Consider the following 20,866-nt stretch of genomic DNA (forward strand, 5'->3'; position numbering starts at 1 on the left):
TCTTATGATTAAAATAAATAAATGTTTTATTATCATTATTTATTCTTGTTAATTACATATTTTTCTGTTTTTTCACAGAGTAACTACTATGAAATTATATGGAGGTGGGAGGGTGCAATTTCATATTCTTGCCCCTGGCACAAAAATAGCTAGTTACGGCTCTAACCCCCCAGCCCCCACTCCCCTCCCAGAGCTGGGGATAGAACCCAGGAGTCCTGGCTCCCAACCCCCCCTGCTCTAACCACCAGCCCCCACTCCCCTCCCAGAGCTGGGGAGAGAACCCAGCAGTCCTGGCTCCCAGCCCCCCCTGCTCTAACCCCTGAGCCCCCGCTCCTCTCCCAGCACTGGGGATAGAACCCAGGAGTCCTGGCTCCCAGCTCCCCCTGCTCTAACCCACCAGCCCCCACCTTCCTCCCAGAGCTGGGGAGAGAACCCAGCAGTCCTGGCTCCCAGCTCCCCCTGATCTAACCCACCAGCCCCCACCTTCCTCCCAGAGCTGGGGAGAGAACCCAGCAGTCCTGACTCCCAGCCCCCCCTGCTCTAACCCCCGAGCCCCCTCTCCTCTCCTAGCACTGGGGATAGAACCCAGGAGTCCTGGCTCCCAGCTCCCCCTGCTCTAACCCACCAGCCCCCACTCCCCTCCCCGAGCTGGGAAGAGAACCCAGTAGTCCTGGTTCCCAGCCCCCCCTGCTCTAACCCCCGTGCCCCCGCTCCTCTCCCAGCACTGGGGATAGAACCCAGGAGTCCTGGCTCCCAGCCCCCCCTGCTCTAACCCACCAGCCCCCACTCCCCTCCCAGAGCTGGGGAGAGAACCCAGCAGTCCTGGCTCCCAGCCCCCCCCCCCTGCTCTAGCCAAGGGGACAGGAGTGGCAGGCAAGTCACCTCTCACCTTGTCGAAGATCCCTCCCGGCTGGATGAGGTTGGTTCTAGCCAGGGTGTTGATGTGCAGGGTGTAGCGGGTGTGGGGGATCAGGAGCTGTGGGGAGCAGAGCAACGTGGGGCTGAGCTGGGGCCTTGGTGCTAACTCTAAATCCAATCCCCACCCCCCGTGACACAGCCCCTGTGGGATACAGGGCCCATCGAGGGGCGACTGGCCCCACGCGGCTGCGTGAAACAGAGACGTGCCCGCACACAGCTGGGCACAGGCTCTGCCGGACATAGCTGGGGCAGGGCACATCTGGGTGTCATCCAGACGACCCCCGCAGAAGCAGCTGGGCATAACTGGGCGTGGATCCAGGTGGGGAGTGGGCACCTTTGGCTGCAGACGGCACCTTCGCACTCAGCTGGGGAACAGGCACAGAGGGCACATCTGGGGCAGGGGCTGCAGCTGGGCACACACCTGGGTGCCCCTGGACCCTGCAGACACTGATGGACCATAGCAGGGACAGCTGGGCACATTTTGAAGCGCGATCAGCTGCCTCTGGGCACATCTGGGACACAGACGCAGCTGGGCACAGATGTTGCCGGACACACCTGGGGCACGCAGCTGGGCACTACCGGGGAATGGCTGCAGTGGGGCGCTTCTGGGGCACGGGTGCAGCTGGGCACATCTGGGGCACACAGCTGGCACGTGGCTGTTTCCTGGCCAAAGACACGGGAAGGACATGAGGGGGTGACCCTTCCCCAATTTCGCTCCCTCTCCCCCCCTCACCTTGTAGACAGGATGGCACATGGGCAGCTGGCGCAGTGTGGCCATGCAATAGACCTCGCAGAGGAAATGCGCCTCCAGCAGGTGGGTGTTGACCTCATGGACGTGGAAGTTGGCCAGGCGCACCCAGATCTTGGCCAGGGTCCAGTCCCACTGCGGGTCGCTGGGCAGGAAGATGGGGCTGCCGGGGCCCGGGCGCTGGCTGAGCTGTGGGGGGCGGGGAAAGGAGTTGGGAAGAAAACAGCCTCCTGCGTGGCCCACGTGCTGGGAGCCCTGCAGCTGGAGGTGGGACTAAGGCTTGTGGGCTGTGACATCCCGAGACACCAGTGGGTGGGAACCGGGCGGAGGAGGGGGCTGCCCCACCCAGGAGGGCCCCACTCCTGAATGAGTACATGGAGCAGGAAAGGGGGAATCAGAGCCCTCCTGTGAGACTTCTGGTCCATCCGTCCATCCCTCCTGCCCAGCACCTCGGTCCATCCGGGTGCTACGGAGCTTGAGCGCTCACGGAAAAAATAGGGGGTGCTCAGCACCCACCAGCCACAGCGGGGCAGCAGATCAGCTGTTGGCGGCTGGCGGGAGGCACTTGGGGGGAGAGCGGGGAGCAGTGAGTGGCTGGCGGGTGGGGGATCTCGGGGGAAGGGGTGGAGCAAGGGTGGGGCCTCATGAAAAGGGTCGGAGTGGGGGCAGGGCCTCAGCGCAGAACAGGGGTGGAGCAGCCACTGGGAAATATCAAAGTCAGTGACTGTGCATCCATCTGTCCATCCTCCCGTCCGTCCTCCCGTTCCTCTGGTCTCCTTGGCCCATCCATCCTCCCATCTGTCCTCCTGTCCTTCTGGTCTCCCCAGCCCATCCATTCTCCTGTGTGTCCTCCCGTCCCTCTGGTCTCCTTGGCCCATCCATCCGCCTGTCCATCCTCCCATCCGTCCTCCTGTCCTTCTGGTCTCCCCAGCCCATCCATTCTCCTGTCCATCCTCCCATCCCTCTGGTCTCCCCAGCCCATCCATCCTCCATCTGTCCTCCTATCCTTCTGGTCTCCTCGGCCCATCCATCCGCCTGTCCATCCTCCCATCCGTCCTCCCGTCCCTCTGGTCTCCTTGGCCCATCCACCCTCCCATGTCCCCAGCCCATCCATTCTCCTGTCTGTCCTCCCGTCTGTCCTCCCGTCCCTCTGGTCTCCTTGGCCCATCCATCCTCCCATCCGTCCTCCTGTCCTTCTGGTCTCCCCAGCCCATCCATTCTCCTGTCTGTCCTCCCGTCCGTCCTCCCGTCCCTCTGGTCTCCTTGGCTCATCCATTCTCCTGTCCATCCTCTCGTCTGTCCTCCCATCCTTCTGGTCTCCTTGGCCCATCCATCCTCCCATCCGTCCTCCGTCCCTCTGGTCTCCTTGGCTCATCCATTCTCCTGTCCATCCTCTCATCTGTCCTCCCATCCTTCTGGTCTCCTTGGCCCATCCATCCTCCCATCCGTCCTCTGTCCCTCTGGTCTCCTTGGCCCATCCATCCGCCTGTCCGTCCTCCCGTCCCTCTGGTCTCCTTGGCCCATCCACTCTCCTGTCCATCCTCCCGTCCGTCCTCCCGTCCCTCTGGTCTCCTCAGCCCATTCATCCTCCCATCCATCCTCCCGTCTTTCTGGTCTACTCGGCCCATCCATCCTGATGTCCATCTGTCTGGCCTTCCTGCCCCGTTGTAAAAAAATTTTTTTTAAAGGGTGAAAAGTGGATTTTCTCCTTTTCCAGCCCGACTTTCAGAGGTTTTCTGTCTTTCTTTTTTTTCTTTTTTTTTAACGTTTCAGTGATTAAAAATGCAGAAGAAGGAAAAAGAGAAAAAAAGAGAATAAAGAGGAAAGGAAATTGAGAGAGCAACTCCCCACCTCCAAATCCAACATTTTTCACTTTCTGAACCCGCCCCCACCAACCTTTTGAGTCCAATCACACTTCCTGTTTGGATCCAGTAACAGAAAGGCTCTGTCAAAATTACCTTGTATGGGAGGATCCATGTTGGAGGGTTTCTCATGGGACAGTGTTTCACCCCCCCAAATGTTGAGGTACCTGCTCACTAGGAAGGGCCCACTGGTCTGGATCGGGGGCAATTCCTCTGTTCTGGATTAGCCTGGCAGGGTCAAAGGGCTCCCTGGGCGGTTGTGAGCACCAGGCAGAGGCCGGGCATGCTTGTTACCTGGATGGCCAAGGGTATAACCTGCCCGCCAGGTGTCAGGTGCAGTAGGCAGAGCGGTGCGGCCAGGTACTGCTGTTTCCCGTTCAGCTGCGTGGTGGGGATCCCCTCCAGGATCTTGTAATCTGTCAGGAAGATGTTCCCTTTCTGCAAGGCGGAGAGAAGGGTTCATCTCTCACATGAAACAGGCTGCTGGGTTTTGTTGCGGGCACCCACAGAACTCATCCCCACACACGGCTTTCGGGAGACCAGCAGGATCACCTTACCTTGAGCTCGTCCTGCAGGGTGGTGCCCTCCCCCAGGGAGCCGGCCACCATCTCCTCCGTCACAGGAAAGTTCTCCGGGAGCGATGTGCATTTCCGCATCACCACCGGGTTGACCCCATTCAGGAACTGGTACCCGAAGAACGAATCTTCCTGCCAGTGCTCGGAGACGTACTCTGGGGACACAGATAACAACGTGTGAGTCAATGGGGCCAGACCCCCAGCTGGAGTCAATGGGTGTCTCTCCGTTGGAGTCAATGGGGCCAGACCCCCAGCTGATGTCAATGGGAGGCAATAGATGGGGGAGCACGAGCCCCCTCTAGCTATGGGAGATGGGGTGGGATCCCCAACTAGCTGCTGGGGGACAGATCCTGATTCCAGCCAGAGCTGCCCTCCAGTCTCCCATGCGGATGGTGTAGTAAGAGGAGGCCCTAAGATATAAACCTTGGTATCAGAGGCCTGGTATGAGGCCTGAGGCCTGAACTAAAGTAATGGTCAAGACTTTGCTAACATAAAGCAAAGTGAAGCTGCTCACAGAAGCTGGCAAGAAAAGGGCTGATGTTGCATAAACGTATCTCCACATAGTGGATTGAAGCGTAAACACGGTACCAGGACACAGAAATACTGCACATTCCACCCAGATAACAAGGAACAGACGGACCCATCCCAATGACAGGGCCAAAAGGGGAATAGGATGGATAGGGTTGTTTTGTTCGAACCAATGTGTACAAGGTGAGAGGCGGCACCTGACTACGTAGAGGGGTCATACCTTGAAGCATAAACACGGTACCAGGACACACCGCCCCAGGGGTACATTCTTATACACAGGTACAAACAAGTTACACATCACCCCTGACGTATTGAGGTGCGACCCTTCTACGCAGCAAGGTACAACCGCTCTACGTAGTCAGGTGCCGCCTCACACCTGGTACACGTTGGTTCGAACAAAACAACTCTATCCATCCTATTCCCCTTTTGCCCCTGTCATTGGGATGGGTCCGTCTGTTCCTCGTTATCTGTGTGGAATGTGCAGTATTGGTGTGTCCTGGTACCGTGTTTACGCTTCAATCCGCTATGTGGAGATATGTTTATGCAACATCAGCCCTTTTCTTGCCAACTTCTGTGAGCAGGGCCTGCCTCTGGCTCACAGCTTTATGTTAGCAAAGTCTTGACCATTACTTTAGTTCAGGCCTCAGGCCTCATACCAGGCCTCTGATACCAAGGTTTATATCTGAGGGCCTCCTCTTACTACAGATGGAACCAGGGAGGCTGCAGAGGGCTCACAAAGCCCGTTTGTCCTTCACCCTCCAGCCCCAGTGCTCAGGTCAGCCCAGGAGGAACAATGAGTCTCAGCCCTCAGCCCTGCCCATGGTGGAGTCAGCAGGGCCATCTCACCCCATGTCTGCGGGCACAGGGTCAGATTGTGTCGGGGGGCCGGGGGCAGGACATGCCCGTGCCCTGGGGGAGCACAGACCTGAAGTGGGGTTCTTGTTACACCAGAATATCTTCCGGATGTCTTCCAGCTTCTCCCAGGAGCCCGTGCATAAGGAGAAACCCTTCAGCTTCAGCTCCAGCTCCCTGGGGACAAGAGAGACCCTTAGAGGAGAGACCGATGGACCCGGCCAGTCAAGAGAAAGGAGACGCAGCCAGGCCCCATAACCACAGTGTGTGCCAGCCATGGCCCCAATCCACCCACTGTGGGCACTGGGGGGCAGGGAATAGCAGCAGACTAGAGGTATCCGACCATGCCTCCAGTCTGATAGATAGGTAGATAGATAGATAGATTGGTTTTCAGTTGGTTGGTCACTTAGAATCATAGAATCATAGAATCTCAGGGTTGGAAGGGATCTCAGGAGGTCATCTAGTCCAACCCCCTGCTCAAAGCAGGACTCTCAGCCATCCAGTAAAGCAGAAGGTTTATTTAGACGACAGGAACACAGTCCAACACAGGTCTGCCAGATCGTCCATCAGCCACTGCTTCAGGTCAGCTGGGCACTGATCATACAGGTGCTGACTCTCAGCCATCCAGTAAAGCAGAAGGTTTATTTTAGACGACAGAAACACAGTCCAACACAGGTCTTGCAGGCACAGATAACCATTCCCCCCAGCCCATCTTCCCAGGCCAGGCTCAACTCACCCTTTGAATTCCTGCATCTCACCCTAAACTCTGGGCTCTCCCCCCCCGCACACACAGACAGTTCTTCCTTCTCTTCACACCGGTCATCTAGTCCAACCCCCTGCTCAAAGCAGGACCAAACCCAACTAAATCATCCCAGCCAGGGCTTTGTCAAGCCTGACCTTAAAAACCTCTAAGGAAGGAGATTCCACCACCTCCCTAGGGAACCCATTCCAGTGCTTCACCACCCTACTAGTGAAAAAGTTTTTCCTAATGTCCAACCTAAATCTCCCCCTCTGCAACTTGAGACCATTACTCCTTGTTCTGAGCCATGATTTCTATTCCTACCATTGTGCAGCTGGTGACCTGAGGTCTAAACAGAGGGTCGGAGGGGAAACTAAGTCAGAGAGGAGGGTTTAGACCGGGAGGACTTTGGGGCATGGGCTGTCTCTCACTGTGGGTCGCCAGGGCCCGGAATAACATAGCGACCGAGAGGAATGGCTGGGGATGTCCGGAACAGAGGCAGGCGTGAGTCCTGCTCTGGGGGCAGGATCTGAGCTAGAAGATGGCCTCTTTGGAGTGACTCTCAGATCAACCCATCCCCGCTGGGGTACCTGGGGAGGGGGTTGGTCCCCTTTGAGCCCTCCCCAAATCCCCACTGCCCCAGGCTGCTCCACTCAGGGCCGGCCCCAGGGTAGCGTCCCCCCGCACACACACACTCACGTTTTAATGGTGCGCAGGGTGAAGATGGTGGTCTTGGTCAGGCTGTACTTGTCATTGGAGTCCAGCTCATCCACGGTCGCCACGTCCAGGCACCTTGGCCACCCGGGGGCGTATTCCTTCCAGCTGCCGGGAGACACACGTGGGCTCACCATCCCACGCCCGAGAGAGCGCAGACAGGGGCCCCTCCAGAGACCTCCTCTGCCTCACCCAGGCGTGCCTGGAGGCTCCCCAGGGGCAAAGAAATCCCTCCCCTGCTCAGCTTCCTAGCAAAAATAAAACCGTCTGCAGCTTGTGTAGTTACAGAGGAACCATCCAAAATGGGCAGCCAGTGTGACCGACTCAGCAGCACTGCCTGCGTCTGCAGAGAGCCTGAGCCCATTGCTCCAAGAACTGCCTCGACTCCCTTCAAATGCCCTAAGAGGCTCGTTTAAATAGTAGATCATGCACCAGCCCCGTCCCCTGAGTAAGTAAGACCCCAAAGGGTTATTGAGTGAAATCTCAGGATCTGGAAGTCGATCCCTATAGGTGGGGGTCAGATTTCTGAGTTGCTCTCCCCACACACAATGTCTGGAGAGTGACTTGGCTTTTAAAACAGAAGCTGAGTTTTTTCCCCAGGATAACCCCGTGACTCCAGGAGCTGGGGCTTTCAGAGAAGCCCTGAGCTGCCGATGCCGCAGGGTTAACTCTTCCATTGTCTCCCCAGAGCAGGTGTGGGAGACTGATGGAGAGTGGGGGATGGTCAGGCCTACCCAGGGGGGTAAGATGGGGCAGAGATATGGTTTTAGATGAGTCTCGCCCAGCATAAGCTCTTCGCCCACCTTCTGCCAGTGGCTGGAGCCTGCCCACCCCTCCCAGGTGGAAACCAAAGGAAAAGACCGTGTCCTTCCAGAGGTCACTGATAGGAGGTGCTGCAGCAGCTGAGAACAGAGACAGGCTGCAGCACATCATGGCTTATGCTGACATTTGGGAGGGGAGGGTGTAGGATTGAATCAGGATCCCCATGAGCCTCTGGGTTCTCTCCCCGGCTGTGGAGGAAAGTGGGGTCTAGTGGTTAGAGCAGGGGAGTCGAGAGCCCAAAGTGGGAGGCAGGGGAAGGGAGTGAAAGCAGAACCGGTGCTTATTATCGTCCTCCCCCGGACAGGGCTTACGACTCTATCAGCCTGATCCTCCTCATCCCCCAGTCCTGCCTGGGTGCATCCCAGCCCCCTTCACCAGCCCTGCCGCCCCCTCCCTGCTCACCGGTAGGCCTCCCGCCGCGCCTTCAGCTCCTCTTGCCGGTGCTGCAGCAGCAGCGGGTGCTGGGCATCCTCAGACACGGTTTTGGCTGGAGGGAGAAGAGGGAGTTTGAAAGCCAATGGCACACGTGGGCGTTAGCCACATCATGGGCCCATCCTGCCGTGTTTGTGTCGGGGGGGGAGGATGGCTGGTCCCAAACAGAGTGAGAAACAGCACCTCCTGCTGCTCCCCCAGGGAATCAGGGAGGACGCTTCCTTTCTCTAACGGGGATGTACCAGGCTGCCTCCCCAAAAAAAAGTTCTCTTCTGTGACGTTATTGACATGAACTGGGACTGTATAGATCATGGTTGCAACCAAGGTCCGGTACTGGCACCAAATCTTGTAGAAAGGGGGTCAGATAAGGTGTCTAAGACAAGGTTATGGTTTGCTGGTTAGGATTAAGCTGTCTGGATGGGTGTATCAATTTTGTAGTTCAAGTTATGAATATTGGCTCTGTGCTTGTATCTCAATGTGTTCGATTCTAAGAAGCCTCAATGAAGCATTTGGTCAGTTTCTTGAGAAGGGACTGTTCTCAGTAAGTGCCCAATCAAGAAACAGTTAACGGACAATGGACCTTGGGAGACTCCAATCCACATAAGAAGTCTTCCTGGGAACGCTCAAGACAGCCTGTGGGCAGTGGCTGCCGCCTGTAAAGAACTGAGTCAGGCATGGACATGTGACGTGCCCATGTGACTCCAAACTCCATTTTGCTGTAATTTTCCACGGTAAGAACAAAGAAGTGTCCCTACGTCTGGAAGAGACTATACAAGGTGATGTTACCTCATCTCCATCTTGTCTTCAATCCTGCTTCATACCTCTGGAGGGACTTTGCTACAAACTGAATCTCTGAACAAAGGACTGAATGACCCATCCCAGTGGGGGATGTTCCAGAGACTTGATTTGAACCTGCAGCTTATTCCATCACTGCTACAAGCCTGAACCAAGAACTTTGCCATTACTGCATGTAATTAATTCCATTTAACCACTTCTAGCTCTCATCTAGATCTTTTTCCTTTTATAAATAAACTTTTAGATTTTAGATTCTAAAGGATTGGCAACGGCGTGATTTGTGGGCACGACCTAACTTGTATATTGACCTGGGTCTGGGCCTTGGTCCTTTGGGATTGAGGGAACCTTTTTCTTTTACTGGGATATTGGTTTTCATAACCATTCGTCCCCATAACGAGCGACACTGGTGGGGATACTGGGAAACGGGCGTGTCTAAGGGAATTGCTTGTGTGACTTGTGGTCAGCCAGTGGGGTAAAACCGAAGTCATCTCTGTCTGGCTGGTTTGATTTGCCTTGGTGTGCAAAGGACCCCCAGCCTTGGGCTGTAACTGCCCTGCTCTAAGCAATTTGTCCTGAATTGGCACTCTCAGTTGGGTCCCACCAAAGCCAGCATCGTTACATCTTCACTGATGTGGGGGAGGGTACTGAGAAGGGAGCAGGGGTGCAGGGGCAGTTTCAGATGCTCGCAGGGCAGATGTGGACAGCTATGCATGGGGCAACCCTGCCCTGGGGCAGATGTGGCCAGATGTGCAGGGTGCCGAACGTTATCAGGGACAGATGCGCATGTGTCCAACCTGAAAATAGACGGATGCAGATGTGGCGAGCCTCATGGAGGACCTGTGGCAAACCAGGGCCAGGACAGATGGGGACAGATGTGCCCATGGCAAACCTCATGAAATATAGTTGTGGACGGGGCCGGCTAGCCTCACAGTATATGTGGACAGATATTGCATGGGGCGAACCTCTGGAGGGACAGATGTGCAGGTGACAGCCCTTATGTTGGCCAGATGTGCACAGTGCAAACCTGAGGACAGACATGCATGAATGATGGATGGGGCGTAAGAATCAGGGTCCAGGTGCTCCTCCCCGGGGAGAACAGAAGGTTTGAATACCCCCCCATAAGAAGTTCAATCAACTGTTTGTATACAGTGTTATTTGACCATAAAAATATCCTGAGTAAGGTATTTTATGCAACCGTGTGATGTTCTGAACTGCCCGGCCCTTGTGAGCAAGGCATCCAGGCTGTGGTTGTGAACGTGTGTATGCGAATACAGAGGGAAGTGTCAATTGGAACCATGATGCAACGTTAGCATCACCTCGTGGGAGGGCGGGGAAGCAAAACAGGCCAGGAGAGGCCACCTCCCAAGCCAAGTGTTTACACAAAACCAGTTCCAAGTAACCATCCATTAGCCAGCCCAGGAGATGACAATCAGGAGCCATTACATAGGAACATAAGAACGGCCAGACTGGGTCAGACCAATGGCCTATCTAGCCTAATATCCTGTCTTCTGATAGTGGTCGGTGCCAGGAGATTCAGACAGAGAGACCGGGACAGGCAATTTCTCGAGTGATCCATCCCCTGCCATCCAGTCCCCGCTTCTGGCCGTCAGAGGTTTAGGGACATCCAGAGCATGGGGCTGTCCCCTGAGCATCTGGCTAATAGCCATTGATGGACCTATCCTCCATGAACTTCTCTAGTTCTTTTCTGAGCCCTGTTATAGTCTTGGCCTTCACAACATCCTCTGGCAAGGAGTTCCACAGGCTGACTGCGCGTTGTGTGAAGAAATACTTCCTTAGGTTGGTTTTAAACCCGCTCCCTGTTAATTTCATTGGGTGACCCCTGGTTCTTGTGCTATGTGAAGGGGTAAATAACACTTCCATAGTCACTTTCTCCACCCCAGTCATGATTTTCTAAACCTCTATCATATCCCCCCTTAGTCATCTCTTTTCTAAGATGAACAGTCTCAGTCTTTTTAATCTCTCTTTATACGGAAGCTGTTCCATACTCCTCATGAGTCCAGCGGAGGGCAACAAAAATGATCAGGGGGGTGGGACACATGACTTGCAAGGAGAGGCTGAAATAACAGGGCTTCTTTAGTTTGCAGAAGAGAAGAGTGAGGGGGGAATTTGATAGCAGCCTTCAACTACCTGACGGGGGGTTCCAAAGAGGTTGGAGCTCGGCTGTTCTCAGTGGTGGTAGATAACAGAAGGGGGGAGGGATAGCTCAGTGGTTTGAGCATTGACCTGCTAAACCCAGGGTTGTGAGTTCAATCCTTGAGGGGGCCATTTAGGGATCTGGGGCAAAAATCTGTCTGGGGATTAGTCCTGCTTTGAGCAGCAGGTTGGACTAGATGGTCTTCTGAGGTCCCTTCCATCCCTGATATTCTATGAATGTCCACTTCTAACAAGGAGCAATGGTCTCACGTTGCAGTGGGGGAGGGTTGCATTGGCTATTAGAAAAAACTATTTCACTAGGTGGGTGATGAAGCAGTGGAATGGGTTCCCTAGGGAGGTGGTGGAATCTCCTTCCTTAAAGGTTTTTAAGGTCAGGCTTGACAGAGCCCTGGCTGGGATGATTTAGTTGATGTTGGTCCTGCTCTGAGCAGGGGGTTGGACTAGATACCTCCTGAGGTGTCTTCCAGCCCTGATATTCTATGATTTTTGTTGCCCTTTTCTGTACCTTTTCCAATTTCAGTACATCTTTTTGGAGATGGGGCAACCAGAACTGTATGTAATATTCAAGGTGTGGGCCTACCATGGATTTCTATAGAAGCAATATGATATTTTCTTATTATCTATCCCTTTCCTAAGGGTTCTGTAGCAGGGTGGACCCCTGCTCCTGCCTGGAAGGGGTTAAAAACAGCCCTGGGAAGGGGGCTGTGGCTGGAGAAAGCAGCCTTTAGGCTGGGGCAAGAAGCCTGGGATGATTGGGAGAAAGCAGGTCCAGCTGCAGCCAGGTCCCAATCCGGCCCAGCTGGCCCCTATAAGAGGCAGTGAGCCAGGAGCCCAGTCAGTCTCCCTCTGCCTGTAGTGAGAGAAGGGCCTGGCTGCAGGGAGCTAGACAGGGTACCTGAGGGGAGCAGGGCTGGGGAAAGGCTGAGGAGCTGGGGAGCTCCAGCCTGGAAAGCCCCAGGCTGCGGCCTAGCATGGGGCTAACAGGTACTGGGGGTTGCAGGGGGCAGCCCAGGGATAGTCAAAGGCAGCAGGTCCAAACCCTCCTTGCCAGTGATGAGTAGGCGGATACTGCAGTCTGCCCCTGGGCGTGGGGCTAGACAATGACTGGCAGTAGCCAATACTGAGGCAAGGTGGGGATAGAGGGTGGGGGTTCCCTGGGGAGGGGAGACCCTGAGAGAAGAGGGGTTACTGCCAGGGGGCAGCACCCCAGCTAAAAGGGCACCGGGTCCAGGGAGGGACCCGGGAGGCCAGAGGCCAGGCGGATCACCGGCCTGCAGAGGGTGCTCCAGCGCTGGAACGGAGCTAATTCCCAGGAGTCACCAGCAGGAGGCGCCGCAGGGGTGAGTTGGCCCGTCTACAGGTTCCCAACATTCGGTTCGCTTCTTTGACTGCCGCTGCAGTGGATGTTTTTCAGAGGACTATCCACCATGACTCCAAGATCTCTTCCTTGAGTGGTAACAGCTAATTTAGCCCCCATCATTTTGAATTATCGTTGGGATTCTGTTTTCCAACATGCATTAACTTTGCATTTATCAAGACTGAAATTCATCTGCCATTTCGTCACCCACTCGCCTGGTTTTGGGAGATCCTTTGTAACTCTTCGCAGTCTGCTTTGGACGCAACTATCTTGAGTAATGTAGTGGTGGCTGCAAACTTTGCCACCTCCCTGCTCCCCCACTTTTCCAAATCGTGTATGAATATGTTGCACAGCACAGGTCCCAGGACAGACTCCGCTAATGACCTCTTCCCACTGTGAAAACTGATCATTCATTTCTGCTCTGTTGTCGATCTTTTAACCAGTTACTGATCCATGAGAGGACCCATAGGCGCCGACTCCATGGGTGCTCCGGGGCTCAAGCGCCCATGCCAAAAAAAAATAGGGGTGCTCAGCACCCATGAGCCATAGTGGTTCCTGCCCCCCCACCCCCGGAGTTTTGCACCTGTGGTCTGGTCACAGCACATGCCCTAGCCCCAGGTGGAGCTTGAGTGTGGAATGTGATCTGTGCTGTGCTGCTCCCCATTCTGCCCTGGGGGCAGTGAGATTGTTTGTTTATAAACAGAGGCAGGGTGACTAAGATCACAAAAGGCTTCTCATTAAATTAAATTAAGGCTCTTTAGATGATCCTGAAAGCATTCCCAGGCACCCTAGTTAAAAGGCAGGAACCAAAGGGCAGGAATCAATGGTGAGTTTTCAGAATGGTGTCAAATGGTGTCCCCCGGAGGTCTGTTCTGGGACCAGTCGTATTCAACATATTCCTAAATGATCTGCAAAAAGAGGTAAACAGGGAGGTGGCAAAATTTGCACATAATACAAAATTACTCAAAATAGTTAAGCCCGAAGCTGACTGCGAAGCGTTACAAAGGGATCTCACAAAACTGGGTGACTGGGCAACACGATGGCAGATGAAATTCAATGTTAAGTGCAAAGTACTGCACATGGCAAAATATCATCCCAGCTACGCATACAAAATGATGGGGTCTAACTTACCTGCTACCCCTCATCAGGAAAGAGATCTCGGAGTCACTTGCAGTAACCTGGCAGCCCCATGCACAGTTATAAGAATCGTGCTCACTGGGCCTGTATCATCCTGAACTCATTCCCCAGCTTCACGTGACTTAAAAATTATCTCCAATCATCAACGGGACAGACACAACTGAATAATGTAGCTGTCCTTAATGTGCATGAAGACCATACCAGGGAACTAGATGGAAATAAAATTGCTGACAGTTTCATCCAGAAAGCTACGGTGAGATGTAATGTCTTTAAACCGGGACGTTGGTGAAGACAGCTTGTAAGTGACTGCAATGATTTCAATATAGTATAATTCAGGAGAACGTAAATACGTAGTTCATAAGAATGTAACCATTATTAAAATAGTAAAGATACCAACGATAGACACATTCAGTAACTAGAACAAGAAAGATGTGTATAAAGAGGGTGAAAACAACCTCTCCCCAAAGCCAACAAAGTCCCGCCCCCACACACACCTCTTTGAAAGCACTCACCAGCAAAAACAAAAGTCAGTGCCTATTGTGACGTTATTGACATGAACTGTGACCGTATCGATCATGGTTGCAACCACTGTTATATCTTTGCAGCAAATCTTGTACAAAGATTGTCGTGTGAGGTGTCTGTGAAAGGTTATGGTTTGCTGGCTATCTGGATGTGTGTCTCATTTTTGCAGTTGAAGTTATGAATATTGGCTATGCACTTGTATCTCAGTGTGTTTGATGCTAAGTAGCATTAGGGAAGCATTTGGTCAGCTTCTCAAGAAAGGAATTTGCAGATTAAGTGCCCAGTCAAGAAACACTTAACTGACAATGGACCTTGGGAGACTCCAATCCACATCTGAGAAGTCTTCCTGGGACGTTCGAGGTAGCATGTGAGCAATGGCTGCTCTACCTGCAAACTGAGTCATGCATGAACATGTGACTTGCCCAGGTGGCTACAAACATCATCTTGTTGCTGTGATTTTGCACAGGAGAACAAAGGGGTTTCCGCCCATAAGAGAGAGAATATAAAAGGCCCTGGGAACCAGGGGTGTAGCTAGTGGGGTGCAAGGGAAACAGCCGCTTCCCTTCAGCACATTTTCCAAAAGCGGCGCCTTAGTTAGGGGTTACCGTGGTGCCAGCGGGCGGGGCCCACGCTCCGCTCTGAAGCTTGGCCTGCCGGTCGGCGCTGAACTCCTACAGGCAAGGGGAGAGGCAGGGACTGGTCCCTGCGGTGGGGCTGGGGCTCTCCCGGGGCTCTGCCCTGCACGCGCCCAGCACCTCCGGGGCTGCTCCTGCCTCCCCGGGGGGCTGGCCCCAGATCCCCTCCCCCGGGGGGCTGGCCCCAGATCCCTGCCTCCCCGGGGGGCTGGGGTCCTGCTGCGGCTTGCACCCCTCTGCCTCCTCCGTGGGGCAGGCAGCCCTAGGGGGTTGTGGCCGTGCCACCCCTTCCCCAGCTTCCCCCTCCAGCAGCCCCCGCACCAGTTCAGCCCTCGGCCCCACCGGGTCCTGCCCCGCCGCATGCAACCCGCCCCTACCGTGCAGGTGCAGGGGGCGGCCCGGCCCGGGGGGACTGGGGGAGCCGTAGCGAAGCCCTGCCCGGAGCTGGTGCAGGAGACGAGCCTGGCGCTCAGCCCAGGCTCCGGCATCAGCCTGCAGCGGGGAGCGCAGCCACCCCCCACCGGCTCGGCTCATCCCAGCCCCGCTCTTAAAGGGACACGGACCCCACCGCGGCTCGGCCCGGCCCGGGGCACGTGGGGGTGTCAAGGTGCGTGCAGGAGGCACCCAGGTGCCTGCAGGGCCCTGGCAATAGATGGGTCTGGGGAGATGCGGAGGGGGTGGGTTACATGGGGTATCCAGGAGGGTCGGTATATGGGAGTATCAGAGTGCATGCAGGGGGGGTGCATGCAGGGGGCTTTGGGGCACGACAGCCCCCAGCACTGCGGTGCACTGGTGCAGGTGGAGCGCTGCAGGGCCTGTGCTGAGTTCCCGGCGCTAGCATTGCTGGTGCAGGTCTTGGGACGGGGAGGGGGCCGCCTGCAGCCTCCCAGCATTCGAGCGCGCCCCGGGCTGCCGTCTAGCGTTCTAGAACCAAGAACTCTGCCATTACTGGATGTAATTGATTCCTGTAACCAGTTTCAGCTCTCGTCTATATTTCTGTCTTTTTATCAATAAACCGTTAGATTTTAGATTCTAAAGGATTGGCAGCAGCGTGATTTGTGGGTAAGACCTGACTTGTATATTGACCTGCGTCTGGGGCTTGGTCTTTTGGGATCGGGAGAACCTTTTTTCTTTTACTGGGGTCTTGGTTTTCATAGACTCTAGGGCTGGAAGGGACCTCGAGAGGTCATCGAGTCCGGTCCCCTGCCCTCATGGCAGGACCAAATACTGTCTAGTCCAGATAGACATTTATCTAACCTACTGTTAAATATCTCCAGAGATGGAGATTCCACAACCTCCCTAGGCAATTTATTCCAGTGTTTAGGCAAAAGTTCCTCACTGTCAGGGTGGTTAAAGTCCAACCTAAACCTCCCTTGCTGCAGTTTAAGCCTGTTGCTTCTTGTTCTATCCTTAGGGGCTAAGGTGAACACGTTTTCTCCCTCCTCCTGATGCCACCCTTTTAGATACCTGAAAACTGCGATCATGTCCCCTCTCGGTCTTCTCTTTCCCAAACTAAACAAACCCAATTCTTTCAGCCTTCCTTCGTAGGTCATGTTCTCAAGACCTTTAATCATTCTTGTTGCTCTTCTCTGGACCCTCTCCCATTTCTCCACATCTTTCTTGAAATGCGGTGCCCAGAACTGGACACAATACTCCAGCTGAGGCCTGACCAGCGCAGAGTAGAGCGGAAGAATGACTTCCCTTGTCTTGCTCACAACACACCTGTTACTGCATCCCAGAATCATGTTTGCTTTTTTTGCAACAGCATCACACTGTTGACTCATATTTAGCTTGTGGTCCGCTATAACCCCTAGATCCCTTTCTGCCGTACTCCTTCCTAGACCGTCTCTTCCCGTTCTGCATGTGTGAAACTGATTGTTCCTTCCTACGTGGAGCACTTTGCATTTGTCTTTATTAAACTTCACCCTGTTTACCTCAGACCATTTCTCCAGTTTGTCCAGATCATTTTGAATTATGACCCTATCCTCCAAAGCAGTTGCAATCCCTCCCAGATTGGTATAATCTGCAAACTTAATAAGCGAACTTTCTATGCCAATATCTAAGTCGTTGATGAAGATATTGAACAGAGCCAGTCCCAAAACAGACCCCTGCGGAACCCCACTTGTTATACCTTTCCAGCAGGATTGGGAACCATTAATAACTACTCTCTGAGTACGGTTATCCAGCCAGTTATGCACCCACCTTATAGTAACCCCATCTAAATTGTATTTGCCTAGTTTATTGATAAGAATATCGTGCGAGTCCATATCAAATGCCTTACTAAAGTCTAGGTCTACCACATCCACCGCTTCTCCCTTATCCACAAGACTCGTTAGCCTAGCAAAGAAAGCTCTCAGATTGGTGTGACGTAATTTGTTCTTTACAAATCCATGCTGGCTATTCCCTAACACCTTACCACCTTTGCAGATGATTTCCTTAATTACTTGCTCCATTATCTTCCCTGGCACAGAAGTTAAACTAATTAGTCTGTAGTTTCCTGGGTTGTTTTTATTTCCCTTTTTATAGATGGGTATTATATTTGCCCTTTTCCAGTCTTCTGGAATCTCTCCCGTCTCCCATGATTTTCCAAAGATAATAGCTAGAGGCTCAGATACCTCCTCTGTTAGCTCCTGGAGTATTCTAGGATGCATTTCATCAGGCCCTGGTGACTTGCAGACATCTAACTTTTCTAAGTGATTTTTAACTTGGTCTTTTTTTATTTTATCTTCCAAACCTACCCCCTTCCCATTAGCATTCATAACCATTCGTCCCCATAGCGAGTGGCACTGGGAAACGGGAGTGTCTACGGGAATTGTTTGTGTGACTTATGGTCAGCCAGTGGGGTGAGGCCGAGTCTTCTCTGTTTGGCTGCTTTGGTTTGCCTTAGTAAAGGAAACCACCCTGCCAATGAGCCAAAGGTGATCCTGGATGTAAGTGAAACCCAGAAAGAGTCTGTCGCTGCTCAGGAAAGTGATCCTTTCGAGCAAGCCCTAGGTGAAGAGGGTAAGGGCAGAATTTCTGTGAGGGGGTGAATTGATGCTTTGAGAAGCTCCCAGGGAAAGGAATCCTCACGGTAATCTGTGCAAGCAGTTTGCTGGAACTAAAAGTGTGGAAGTGATTTGACCAAGGCAGTTTCAGTTCCTAACAGCCAGAAATGTTCTGCGGTGAATGGATCCACTGACTTTCCTGTTGAAAGATCCAGTGGGGATGGCTTTGAGAAGATCTCAGATGAACCTAAGAGCTGTTAAGAAAGTTGAACAGCCCTATAACCAAGTGGCTGTGCTCGACCAGTTTGCTGGGCAAACAAGGTTGTTGAGAGAGGAATGTCTCCATGCTGATTCGGTGGGTGGACAGTCTGTGTCTCGGGTTCAGAGGGCAGTTGAGTCTGCAGAGCAGAACGGCTGGGCAGTTAATCTCTGGAGCAGGGCCGGCTTTAGGAAGTGGGGGGGTCCGATTTGAATATCTTGCGGCGGTCCAGGACTTCGGCGGCGGGTCCTTCGCTCATTCCGGGTCTTCCACGGCACTGAAGGACCCGCCGCCCAAGACCCGGAGTGAGTGAAGGAAGGACCTGCCGCCAAAATGCTGCCGCCCGGACCGCCGCGGTGAGTAAAAATTAAAAAGTTAGGTGCTCTTCTTTAGGGCGCAGGCGTGGGGCCTGATTCAGGGGAATCGGCCTAAAGTTGGACCTGCTCTGGAGAATGCAGGGAAGGGCACGTATACGCTCATCCCTAGACACTTTGGATATGACGTGTCGTCGCTCACTGGAATTAACATCGGACTCCATGTGGAAGCAGAGGTTGGTAAGGGAAGGACCACAGCACTTTGAGTCTAACTTGCTGGTGAAAATGGACGGTATCTCTTTACGACAGAGTCCTGCCTTGGAAGTGGTAGTGGTTAAAGATCTGAATAGTCGGGAGCAGGCTCCTGTCTCGGTTGATGCAAATTACCTGGCTGGCAGGGAGAAGAAAGACTTACTAATAGCTAAAAGAAGGAGGAGTCCTTGTGGCACCTTAGAGACTAACACATTTATTTTGGCTTTGTAGAAGCAGCAAAGAATCCTGTGGCACCTTATAGACTAACAGACGTTTTGCAGCATGAGCTTTCGTGGGTGAATACCCACTTCGTCGGATGCAAGCAGTGGAAATTTCCAGGGGCAGGTGTGTGTATATATAAGCAAGCAAGAATCAAGCTAGAGATAACGAGGTTAGATCAATCAGGGAGGATGGGGCCCTGTTCCAGCAGCTGAGGTGTGAAAGCCAAGGGAGGAGAAACTGGTTCTGTAATTGGCAAGCCATTCCCAGTCTTTGTTTAGTCCTAAGCTGATGGTGTCAAATTTGCAGATGAACTGGAGCTCAGCAGTTTCTCTTTGAAGTCTGGTCCTAAAGTTTTTTTGCTGCTTCTACAGAACCAGACTAACATGGCTACCCCTCCTGTTATTTGGCTTTGTTCATCTCAGGTGCCACAAGGACTCCTCCCTGCTACAGACTAACAGGGCTGCCGCTCTGAAACTTGCTAATAGCTGGCAGGGAAGACAACACACCCAGTCAGCCAATGGATTCTGTTTAGCAAGAGAAATCAGGGTTGGATCCTTCAAGGAGCTCCCGGCGAGGCCAGGGTGCTGAAGGCTCCGAGGTCGGTCCCAGGAGGCATCCCAAGGATGCTTCCCCTAGCAGTGTGCCAGAGAAGTACCAGAGCACCGAGCCTGTGACCTCCCTGACAGAGTCTGCAAACGCCGCCCCCTCTCTGTTTCTCCTTCCCCCCCCCATACACCCTTTCCAAATCATTGATGAACGTGTTGCACCGCACTGGTCCCAGGACAGACCCTCGGGGGTGTGACGGAGCAGGGCGTGGGGAGGATTGAGCTGGGGATGTTGCGGGGGAGTTTTGCAGGTACTGTCTGCCCTGGGGATGGGAGATCAGGGGGGGTGACTTCACTTGAGGGATGATACCGGAGCGTGTAATCCAAGCCAGGAGGGGGATGGGGCCAGGTGGCCTGGGAAGCTGGACAAAGGCTGGAGGAGGAGCCGGGGGGTGTGGCTGGAGGAGACGGCTGGAGGGGGGGGTTTCAGTTTGGAGCTGGCTGGGGGAACGGAGGGAGCCCCAGGGCTGGGGTCTAAGCTCCCTGCCCCCCAAGACGGACCTGACTGAGGGGGTCCTGTTGTCTGTACCTACAAGCTCTGTGCTGGACTGTGTTTCTGTCGTCTAATAAACCTTCTGTGTTACCGGCTGGCTGAGAGTCACCGTGAATCGCAGGAAGTGGAGGGGTGCAGGGCCCTGACTCCCCCACACGCTGTGACAGGGGGACCCTACTGTTTACCTCTCCCCACTGGGAAAACTGCCCATTCATCCCTCCTCCGTTGTCGAGCTATTAACCAGTTACTGATCCATGTGAGAATCCATGAACGTTCATGGGAGACATGGTGACATCCATCAAGTCAACAGGGAAATTCCCCCCACCCACCAGAATCACCATGTTCAGGGGGACGGGGCGCGCCAGGACTCGCCGCTGACCAGTTGTTGAGTGGACGGGAGGCGCTCGGGTTAGGGGGCACGGAGAGGAGGGGGCAGAGGGCAGGCAGGGCCTGTGATCCCTTGTGTGAAGTGGGGGACCTACCTGCCCCTTCTCGCAGCTCCACGGTGCGGTACCCCTCGATCCATCGGTAGCAGGGGAAGCGGTAGGTGTCCCCCTCGGGCGACGTCACCTGGACGCAGTTGCAGAGCCAGCCGTCCGAGGGGAAGAAGGAATAGGGCTCCTTGTGCAGTCGGATCAGCACGATCGGCCCCAGGTTTTGTGCGCTGGGCACCTCGTATATGTCCACCTGGGGGGGAGAGGGCCAGGGGAGCAGGGTTAGACCCCCCCACAGCGCTGGGGGATGCCAGGGATTGCCCCTAATTCCTGCACACGGCTCATTGCTCTTCTGCTCCGGCATCTGGGGCAAAAGGGGGAACCGCCCTGGCTCATGGGGGCTCTGCCTGAAGTGACCTCCAGGGGCACCACTCAGACGGAGCCCAGAGATTGGGGGTCAGCGCAGCAATATTGCCAGATCTAACCCAG

General features: G+C 54.1%; 1 protein-coding gene across 1 annotated transcript in view; it reads right to left on the reverse strand.

Annotated features, from left to right (window-relative positions):
- LOC120381799 (hydroperoxide isomerase ALOXE3-like) overlaps nucleotides 1–20,866 on the reverse strand; it is a 34,218-nt gene that overhangs the window by 12,194 nt on the left and 1,158 nt on the right. The window contains exons 2-9 of the mRNA XM_039499934.1: nucleotides 20,426–20,630; nucleotides 8,161–8,245; nucleotides 6,922–7,044; nucleotides 5,557–5,660; nucleotides 4,086–4,258; nucleotides 3,823–3,966; nucleotides 1,652–1,855; nucleotides 890–976 (exon numbers count right to left, since the gene is read on the reverse strand). Coding sequence (XP_039355868.1) covers nucleotides 890–976; nucleotides 1,652–1,855; nucleotides 3,823–3,966; nucleotides 4,086–4,258; nucleotides 5,557–5,660; nucleotides 6,922–7,044; nucleotides 8,161–8,245; nucleotides 20,426–20,630 — 1,125 coding nt within the window. The remainder of the gene's footprint in view (nucleotides 1–889; nucleotides 977–1,651; nucleotides 1,856–3,822; nucleotides 3,967–4,085; nucleotides 4,259–5,556; nucleotides 5,661–6,921; nucleotides 7,045–8,160; nucleotides 8,246–20,425; nucleotides 20,631–20,866) is intronic.

Source organism: Mauremys reevesii, linkage group 14 (assembly GCF_016161935.1).
Source record: "Mauremys reevesii isolate NIE-2019 linkage group 14, ASM1616193v1, whole genome shotgun sequence".
NCBI classification, from domain to species: Eukaryota; Metazoa; Chordata; order Testudines; family Geoemydidae; genus Mauremys; species Mauremys reevesii.